This window comes from Miscanthus floridulus, chromosome 12 (genome assembly GCF_019320115.1).
Source record: "Miscanthus floridulus cultivar M001 chromosome 12, ASM1932011v1, whole genome shotgun sequence".
Taxonomy (NCBI): domain Eukaryota; kingdom Viridiplantae; phylum Streptophyta; class Magnoliopsida; order Poales; family Poaceae; genus Miscanthus; species Miscanthus floridulus.
In genome coordinates, this window is record NC_089591.1 from 61437349 (window position 1) to 61447480 (window position 10132).

The following is a 10132-nucleotide window of genomic DNA, read 5'->3' on the forward strand; positions in this document are numbered from 1 at the left end:
ACTTATGTTCCTGAAGATCCAGAGGAAGCAGCCATTCACCTTGAGAAAAGAGGAGGCCACGTTACTTCTTTCAAAAGGCGAAGACGTCTCACACCTTGATGAGTGGCATGCGCCATATGCATTGGGTCGACTCTCCGACGGGGGAGATCCAGTTCTTCGTGAATGCGATTATGACTTGTTGAAGCTAATCGAAGAGAGGGAATCGAAGCATGCAGTGCTGTCAAAGATGTTATAGTAGAGCAGCTTGCTTAGGGAAACCCCAGACAGACCTTGAATGAGATGATGATCTGAACTCGCCAAATCTCTCTAATGCAATAAGTTCCGCTTTATTTGCTGTTCCATGTACTTGTGCTTCCATATGTGCTATGTTGTACTACTACCATGTCAAGGCGTCACCGGTCTGCGACAACAGTCGGAGTCGCGCCACGCAACTGCCCATGCTGCACTCTTATCTCGCCAGCTGGGGAGACAGAGAAGGAGAAGCGACGGCCGTTCGTTCCCCTGTGCCTACGCCTCGTGTAGTCTCGCTCTCGCCTGACTGACGACGATGATCCCCGGATGGACCGGAGCCAGACCAGAGTCACCGGCCAGCCGTTCGAGCAGGAATCGTCGTGTGGACTCGACTCGACCGACGTATAAAATTTCTAGAGAGGCCGCGCGCGCACCACAAGTCCTCCGGCTTCCCCAAGCGCAACGAAAGCGCGCATTTATTCTGTAATCTCCCCACCACCACCACCTCTCTCCTCACTGGCACTGCCTAGACAAGGACTCGGAAAAGCATCGGGCGATCGCCACTGCTCGCCAGCCCCAGGGCCAGCCAGCCAGCGACGCACGGCAAGAACGCGCGCAATTCCGTCAGTCATGCATCGCCCGCGCAGCCATCTTTGCCGCTCCAGCGTCGCTGCGGTTGTTTTCGCCGCCATCATCATCATCGGGCTCAGCGCGGCGGGCGTCGGCGAGGCGGCCACGGGCACGTTCATCTACGCCGGCTGCTCGCCGTCCAAGTACCAGCCGGGCACCCCCTTCGAGGGCAACCTGGACTCGCTCCTCGCCTCCATCGCCAGCGCGGCGCCCAACGCCGGGTACAACAGCTTCACGGCGGGTGCCAACGGCACGGCCGCGTACGGTCTGTACCAGTGCCGCGGCGACCTGGGCGGCGCCGACTGCGCGGCGTGCGTGCGGGACGCGCTGGCGCAGCTGAGCCAGGTGTGCGCGGCGGCGTACGCGGCGTCGCTGCAGCTGGAAGGGTGCTACGTGCGGTACGACAGCACCAACTTCCTGGGCACGCCTGACGCCTCCATGGTGTACCGCAAGTGCAGCACCAGCAGCAGCAGCGACGGCGGGTTCCTCAGCAACCGGGACGCCGTGCTCGGGGACCTGCAGCAGGGAGTGGGCGGGGCCAGCGGCGGGTACAAGGTGAGCAGCTCCGGCAGCGTGCAGGGCGTGGCGCAGTGCCTGGGCGACCTCGCGGCGGCCGACTGCACGGCGTGCCTGGCGCAGGCGGTCGGCCAGCTCAAGGGCACCTGCGGCACCGCGCTGGCCGCCGACGTGTACCTGGCGCAGTGCTACGTCAGGTACTGGGCCAACGGCTACTACTTCCGCCCGACACAAGGTACGTACAGACTAGTATTTTCCAACGCAAATTGTACGCGGTTTTGCCCTTGCGTTTGAGGCTTCGACACGGCAAAAATACTGATGCTGCAGTGCTAGACTGCTAGTGCTGCCTAGTGCGCGGTTACTACGGATCGCAATTTCCGAGTGACCAGCTCGAGTTGCAGCAGGAATTGATTCCAGTAGGCGATAGGTAAACTTCCCAAAGTTTGTAACAAAGCCCTTGTTTAGTTACCCAAAATCTAAACTTTGCACTATGTAAAAAGAAGATTTCCCGTCACATCAAACTTGCGGTACATGCATGGAGTACTAAATGTTGACGAAATAAAAAACTAATTGCACAGTTTAGTTGTATTTTGCGAGACGAACGTTTTAAATCTAATTAGTCAGGGATTGGACAATTATTATCAAATACAAACGAAATGCTACAGTGCACTGACGTGCTGACCGATTCCAGCGGCGCCAATCCGGCCGGCAACTAAACGGGGCCAAAGAGACGGGGCAGAATATGTCCTCTGACACCCTTTTTCTCCCTATGGGCTTGTCAATGGATGGCGATCAGGACGAGAATGTCCGAGGCCCTCGCACTCAAGGCGATTAAGCGAGTAATTCCACGGGAAAGCTCGCTCCCAACGGCTTAGTTTTCAGTTGTCTAGGATCAATCGTGCCTGTTACTTGAAAACCTACGGTATTTTTTCTCACAATAAAACAGTTTTATCCGGCTTATCAGCCGGCTTTAAAACCGGTCAAACAGGCTATAGGCAGCAGCTCGAACGCGCTGTCTAGATTAGCAAAGGACGCTGTCTAGATTAGCAAAGGAGAAAGAGACAAGATAGCAATCACTTGACTGCTGACAAGTGACCACCGCGCCGCGCGCGCCATAACGACCGGTGGTAACATTCTCTGTTCCACTTCCACCTCATCAGTCAAATCAGTAGCGGCTCCAGCACGATCCAGTGCAATATGGGGTTTGGTATGCAATCATCCTGGAGTTTCTAGAGGAGGACCGCATGCGAGGCACAGTTACAACTGGACCCAGTATAATCAGGTTGCAGATGCTTTGAAGTGACAGTAATGAAAGGAGCAGCATTACTTCTTGATCCAAAAGAAAATGACCAAAAGAGTACGTTTGGGTATGCTAGATTCGTATTTCCTGTATGGCTTCATCGAGCATCGTCACCTGCAGATGCAAAGGACTTTCAGCCGTAAGCTAGCCGTCGATTTCTCTTTCATTTGCCGTATATACCGATCCAAAACATTGTCCTGATCCACCAATAGCCACTAAAGACTAAACAAAAAATGCCTATCGCCAAGCATATCTATCAGGTTTAGGACTGCGCGGCCGCGATAGGCACGCACATTGTGGGATTGACGCTTGACGGCGGCGGCCAACCACTCCCTGTGCCGATGAATATATTCCCTATAAAACCAAAGGAGCAGGAGGCTTTTACCAAGTACCATTAAAAAAGTTTATAATTATACATAAGTCATTATAAAAGTTGAACTTTTATGAGTGCTATCGTTCCGAACTTCTTTGCTCTCCAAGCCATTCCGTGTGTAATCTGTTTGTTTTTTACCATTTAGCAGCCCTTACGTATGGGCCCGGTCACTGTAAACGTTCAAAATACTTTTCTCTTGTCCTATCCTCTTGCTTCTTTCTCTCTCTGTCTAGTGGGGCCAAACTGTCAGCAACTCGGCTCCACCTTCCTCCTCGCCGCGCGCCAGCCTCGAGCCACGCCAATGCCGGGCTGGAGCTCGCTCGCCCGCGCCCACGCCCTGGCCGCGCGCACCCGTGGCGGCTAGGGCGGAGCTCCCCCTTGAGCGCGCTCGCGGCAGCCGGTCTTGGCCAGCAGGTCGTCGATGGCGGAGAAGATGACGAGCTCGGCCTCGGCACAGGAGGACTCAAGGTCACGCGACAGCGGAATGTAGTGCTGCACGTACGGCAGGCACGTCTCCTTCCCGAGCCCAGACCGCTCGAGCAGCCACGTCATGAACCGAACACTGCGCTCGTCGAAGCCCGGGCACACGCAGGAGTGCTCCAAGAACGTCGCGAACGGGACGCGACAGTTGGGTTTGGTACGAAAGCACACGAAGTCCACTAGGTACACAGCACACGGCCGGAGCATTAGGTACAGGGGCTTCAGCCGCTTGAGCTGCGCCGAGGAGCCACAGTGGAGGAGGGCGCGGGGAGGCGGCATCCGCGACGCGCGGGTGATCTCCACCGGGCGCACGAGACGGTGGCTACGGCGAGCTCTACCGGGACTCGTGCAAGACGATGGTCGTCTCGAGCACAGCTGGCAGCTGCGCCTGTGGAGGGCCATCCAGGCCGGTAGCGGCAGCATAGTCAGGCATGATGCGATGCTTGGCAGCGGCCACGTCGGTGCAAGGCAACGTGAAGCAGTTAACATACGCTTTGGCAATGGCGTTGGCAACAGCGCGATGTCGCCGGGGTCAGCAGCGTGGGCAGCAACGCGATGCCTTCTCGTGTTCGTGCTCACCGTGTCGCGCGATCGCCAGTTGAGGGGACGCGAACCGGGGCTCATCGCTCTGGGCGTTGGCGTCTCCGCGTCTCGGTCGACCTCGGCCTTGGCCTCCTGCACCGCTGAGGCTCGCCGCCATACCAAGCCGGGAGCCAACCCCACCGTCTGCGACCTCGTCAAGCCAGCGTTCGAGCCTACGGCCGCACCACCTCGAGCACTCGGGATGGCAACGAGGGCGGAGAACCAGGCCGCAGCGCAGAGCTCCCTCGGTCCTTCGTGTACACAGGAAAGAGAAGAGAAAGAGAGAGAAAGAGAAAGTTTGGGTGGCTGACAAACGGACCCCACTGTAGGGTAAAATGATCATTTCACCTGTCTGTTTGACACCGTTAAATAGAAAAGCGGACGAAATGGCTTGGATAGTAAAGAAGTTTAGAATGATAGCACTCGTGGGAGCTCAACTCTTTTAATGGCTGGTATGTAATTTCAAACTTTTTTAAATGGCACACGGTAAAAGCCTCGAGGGGCGGAGCACTCGGGCAAGTGCGCAACTTTGCATATGCTATTCTAATCCTGCATCCGATGATCTGATGTTGTCTTGTGGTCACAGATTATTCGCAGGATGATGTCGGGAGGACTGTGGCCATAATCGTCGGCATCTTGGCAGGACTGGCGCTCTTCGTGGTGTTCATCTCGTTCCTCAGAAAAACATGTAAGCCCCCCTAACCTGCTAAGCGTCGTGCAATCATGCACACGGGATCGAGGCCTTGCCTTAACTGACCTCATGCAACTGGTGTCTTAATGCAGGCTAGCTTGGCCACTGGAACGGGCTTCCACTCTCAGACGTTGGCATAGGGATGGGCTCGGAAAAGAGATTGGTCTACTAGCATGGCCTGCAAGATGCTTCGTAAAGCACATGTAATGTAATCTCATTTTGTTAGCAATAGATATGGGCTATCAGAGGAGCACTACCTTGATTTGGGTCATCATTTTTGGTGCACTGATTATGGCCTACTTGCGATCATCCATCGCAACAGCATTCACGTCTGATCTTAATCATTTCGGTAGTTGGATGAAGATCAGATTTGGCATTACTTTACATAGGTACGAACATAAGTACATGATGATATATACAAGTGATCATGGGTTCACACGGTCCCCAGATGATACGAGCTCGCACCCAGGCACAGGGGGCAGCAGACCTCTGGAGGCTTTGCTATTGATCTTATCATCAAGCGCTGTGTCCCTGAGCCATTGCGCTCCACCTCGCCGAGTTGTAGCTGCTGCAAGCGCAGATGCTTGACTCCCTCATTTTCATCTCAGATATACCGCTGTTGCAAATGTTTGCAAACGCTCTCATGTGCTTCATGCCATACTGAGTAAGTGAGCCACACTGGGATTCGAAAATCCGCACCTAGCAAAAGAAATCAAGATGAGATAAGTCCAACAGGACACTGACTGAATGCGAATGTGCATTAGCAAGGTACTTCATGTGCATGCCTTATGTCAGAGTCGGATAAGAAAAATCAGTATACTCACCATCCTCTTCAAACAATCCCAGTCATCGACTAATGGTTGACCCGAGGTTCTAACAGCCTCAAGCATTGAAGGCCCTTTCTCAAATCCGAAGACAAGCCTCCCAATGAAATCAATACTGCTGTCAAGATGTTTCCAATGTTGAACAGTTTCTTTAATCTCTATAAGAGCCCTCAGCTTCTCTACAGACTCCCCATTTAACTGCTCATACTGAAAGGAAGAACTGAACATTAGGAAACAAGAATAAAAGGAGGCTACTGGCTACCACAAGTGATTGGTAAAACTTCAGCTTGGTATTAGAGGAGTGAGCTTGACATCAAGATGAGTGTACGAGCTCTAACCCTCTCAAACATGGTGGCTATCGCAACAGCCTCTCACCAAGACCACAATTGTATTAGAAAGCTAGTTCTTCCTCCTATCTTCTCTAAGAAGAAGCCCATCTACAAGACTTGTTAAGCCATACCAAACAAGCCACATAGTTTCAACTTTTAATGGTGATAGTGTGAACTTGGAGGAAAAAGCACAACAGCTTTTAGCCAGTGATGGAACAAGCAAAACCCCTTTCTCGAACTGTCTTGTCAATTATTAACTAAATTTCTCTAAAACATACGTATAAAATGTGCCAGCTTGTTTTTCAAATGAGCACTTCAAGGACTTAATTTGCGTGTTCCAACAAAAGAAATAAAGTGGTCATAAAAACTAAAGCATACCGATGTATCATTGCCAACAACACACACAATAAAAAAAAGAGCCTGATCTTTTGTGTGAAGAATTTCTGGAAAATAACCAAGTAAACAGAAATAAACAACTCTACCTACCCATAGAAATAGGCATAAGGATGGTTATAAAAGCAAGAAATAAAATATATTATTGTAACAACACAATGTAATGATGCCATATATATGAAGCAACGTATCATACTTTTCAACAACAAATAAGTATCATTTACAGTGGTTTCATCTGAGAAATCGTTTATGCATGTTTTTACCTGGTGCAACAACACTTCATGTTTGAATTCAACAAAGTAGAGGACAAGAATGCAAAACAACAAACAACCAATAGCCATACTTGGCATGATATATTCCATGAATGTTACTCAGAACGGCATCCATCTTTTTTCTATAATCCGCAAGTCTATATCATTGCAGTTCTTTTAGAGGAACAGTTCAGAGGTAGGGAGAATGCAAGAATAGTTAGGATTTACCCTCTTCCACATGAAGAGAAGATCAGCATCTCTTTGATTGACTGCACCCTTAGGGCCTGGCCAAAGCAGCATGTTCGCGATGTTGGCATTAGCAGGATCAAAACCTTGATCTTCTCATCCTTGAAGGTCTTATCACCATACTCCATAACATGAGAACCCTCTTTGTACTTATTCGAGTTTGAGGTTCTTGTTTTCACCTGCCAAACAATTTTTTTTTTTTTAAGTTCTCATTTCCACCCCCCTAACAAAGCAGGTGACTAGCTGATATTAAACAACATGGAGGAAGTGTGCTTGAGACTCACCACTTCATACTGATCCTTGATGGTTTCCTTCTTTAGATTGTGGGTTTGACTGCCAATTAGAATCAGATCAGTTCAAAAGAGCAGGCTCAGTAAGTATAACAGTCATAAGTACTTGCTACCAAGCTTGTATATTCACGCCATATTGACTGAAAGAAAAGTAAAGCATAAAAGCACTATGCATTTACTTGTTAACAGTCCTCTGGTTGCTTGACAATCAATACTTCCCCAACCTTTTCAATTATCTACTGTTTTTTACATGTATTTGCTATTACCACTTAGGACTGAACACTGTGGTCTGCCAATACCTTAAATACTAGTAAAGTGGATGATTATTTGTACTAAATAACAACCGCATATACCCCCTTATGTACTAAACATGTATGTACAAAACTAGAAAAGAATTCATGAATAGGTTCCAAATAACAGTGTTGATGCAAAGTTTAACTGCGTAGAATAAACCAAGTATGATAGATCAAATGGACCAATCATGACAAAAGGCAGTTTGATCATGAGCAATAACACAATAGTCCAAGCATAAAAACACCTAGTATAACTGGAATTGTATCACACTACATAACTAAAAATAGCAAAACAACATATCAAATATGTAGGCTCCATAAGATATACCTTCCACAAGTGTAGAGAAGCTAGAATTTGTTTTGATCTAACATAATATAATGTCGCACAGCAATGGATCTCAAATGAGTTTTATGGTCTTACCTGTCTTCCATCCAAGAAACACTGTACAAATCACCTAAACAGGTAGTGTACTCAGGAGGTGGTGATGGTTCCATCCCAGGGCAGTATGTTCCCTAACTATTTTCAACTGGATTTGAGGCTGTTGTGACATAAATATTTAGATCTTCAGGCATTAATCCCTCAAAGATACTGCCACTTTCACATGCTTCAACATATATAACCTGACATTCAATGTAAAAGCGTATGAATTCCAGAATGGACTTATCTGGAGGGAAAAATAAAATGAAGAACCTATACCATTTTTGAGTAGCTATTGGAAGCATGCTTCTTTTTCAAAACCTTGATGAAATCACCAGCATACAGATATGGCAAGTTTGGCATACCTAAAATTTTGCTTAGTTAAGTAAGTGCCATACAGAAATCAATTGAGCAACATCCAGTATGCAGTAACTAGTAAGTCAAAAATACGCACCAAGAACTCCAGGACCCCCATGATCTGAGTAATATATGAAGATGTGGTCATTAGGTTTGCTGTCTATCACCTTCTTACTCCCTCCAGTGATAGCGCTTTTATTGCCCAAAAGGACAGCAAAGAAGTTTTCAGTAGTGACCTGATCACCTGTGTAATCCTGCAATGAATGTGAAGTTGATCAAACTGGTGCAAAACATGAGCAATTGGAGCTGCCAATCCATATATGATCACAAAGCACAATCATATTTTGATTTTGAGGGTAGACTACTCATGCACTTGTGCAAAACTGAGATTGAAGTGAAGAAACATCAAGTATTTACCTTTGGAACACCATTATAGACATTTTCACCTTTAGGATGGTTAATGACAACCCCAGGCCTCGGGTTCAGAATGTTATGGGCAATATCATCATACATGAACACCACAATGTTCTCCTCCTTCACTCCTCCCTTCTGCAGTATCTGGTACGCATGGCACACATCGGCCTGCCAAGCATCAAGTGTACCATTGTGCCCTAAGTAAGCAGTCATAATGATTTCATACAACAAATTCTGTAGCAAACACACAATAAACAAATACTGTAGTCGTACAGAAGAAAGCACGACGGAGCATTTTTCTGTGTGGCATGTTCAATCATCAGGCAGATCAGCTTTGAATCCCCACAAATTCGAAGCATCGAAACTCGAAACGCTTCGAATCGAATCGATCGGAAAGTCGCAACACTATCAAGCTAACAGGCATGCGCAGGAGGGTAAAATCGATCCCGTGCTTCACATATAGTCCCCGCACTCCGGTCTCTGCGCCCTAGGCCCTCACAGCACTTTAAAGATGAGGCCGCCGCGGGCTCACCTGGTGCCGGTAGTTCCCGTAGCCGGAGGAGCCGGCGACGAGCACGGCCCACCTCGTCCCCACTTCATCCTCCTCAACCGCCGGAGCAGCAGAAGCAGCAGCAGCGTCACCCCCCTTCTCCGTCGGCATCCGTATCAGCGACTCCCACCCACCCTCCGCCGCCACGGCGGCGGCGGCGAGGCCAGGAGCGAGAGGAGTCCACACAGCCACGCCGCAGCAGCCATCACCGATAGCGAAGGGCGGCGCGTCAGACAGAGAGAGCAGGCGGGCAGTAGGTGACGGCGAGTCTGGGTCTGGGGGCGCCTTGTAAAAACGACCCGAAGTGACGTGTCGTGTGTTAAAATAATAGGCAATTTCCATGTCATTTTAATTCCATAATTTAACAGCATGATGATGACATATAAAGAAATATTAATTATTGAAATCATGATATCAATTATCTCCATGATAAAAATACATGCTAGATCATGTGTCATGTGAAACATATAAAAAACAGAAACATGTGAACTTTATTTATAAATCATAACAGAGAAAAACTGGCATGATATACATCTCAGATTTGCAACAAGCATAAGGCTACATATGAAGCAACATGACTGTAACGATAAAGCACGTCATGTAACGATAAAGCACATACATAGAGCATATATTTGACAGAAACAGACTGGTAATACTGGATATAGAGAACAAACTGAGAGAAGATGAAACGATCATACCCTCCCGTCCGTGATTCCGAAGTCGACATGCTGTAGGAGAAGAATCCTCGACGAAGAAGACACCGGTGATCGGGAAGAAGACGAAGACTCTTGGGCAGTCGCGTAGACGCTCCCCAAAAACCTAATTGCCGATCCCCCGTGCAAGGTCCCGAACGACAAGGGCTTTGGAGGCACCTGCCCTCTCGCTCCTCCGTGCGCGCAGAGTTACGAGATGAGGAAAGCTATCGAACAACTAAACCGTGTTTCTGGAATGAGTCGCTCTTTTA

At 48.7% G+C, this 10132-nt stretch overlaps 1 protein-coding gene and 1 pseudogene across 1 annotated transcript; one reads left to right on the top strand and one right to left on the bottom strand.

Moving 5' to 3' along the window:
- Positions 1–667: 667 nt before the first annotated feature.
- LOC136496769 (plasmodesmata-located protein 8-like) lies at positions 668–5034 on the top strand. The gene is made up of 3 exons (XM_066492529.1): positions 668–1612; positions 4699–4800; positions 4896–5034. The coding sequence occupies exons 1-3, from the start codon at positions 862–864 to the stop codon at positions 4898–4900; spliced, it is 858 nt and encodes a 285-aa protein (XP_066348626.1). The 5' UTR covers positions 668–861; the 3' UTR covers positions 4901–5034.
- A 122-nt stretch (positions 5035–5156) lies between these two features.
- On the bottom strand, positions 5157–9479 carry LOC136496768 (vacuolar-processing enzyme beta-isozyme 1-like; annotated as a pseudogene).
- Between the last annotated feature and the right edge of the window lie 653 nt (positions 9480–10132).

Excerpts from the sequence above, each read along its gene's own strand:
- LOC136496769 (XM_066492529.1), top strand. The coding sequence starts at position 862 with ATGCATCGCCCGCGCAGCCATCTTTGCCGCTCCAGCGTCGCTGCGGTT. Across the intron at positions 1,613-4,698 it reads CTACTTCCGCCCGACACAAG|ATTATTCGCAGGATGATGTC; the intron begins GTACGTACAGAC and ends TTGTGGTCACAG.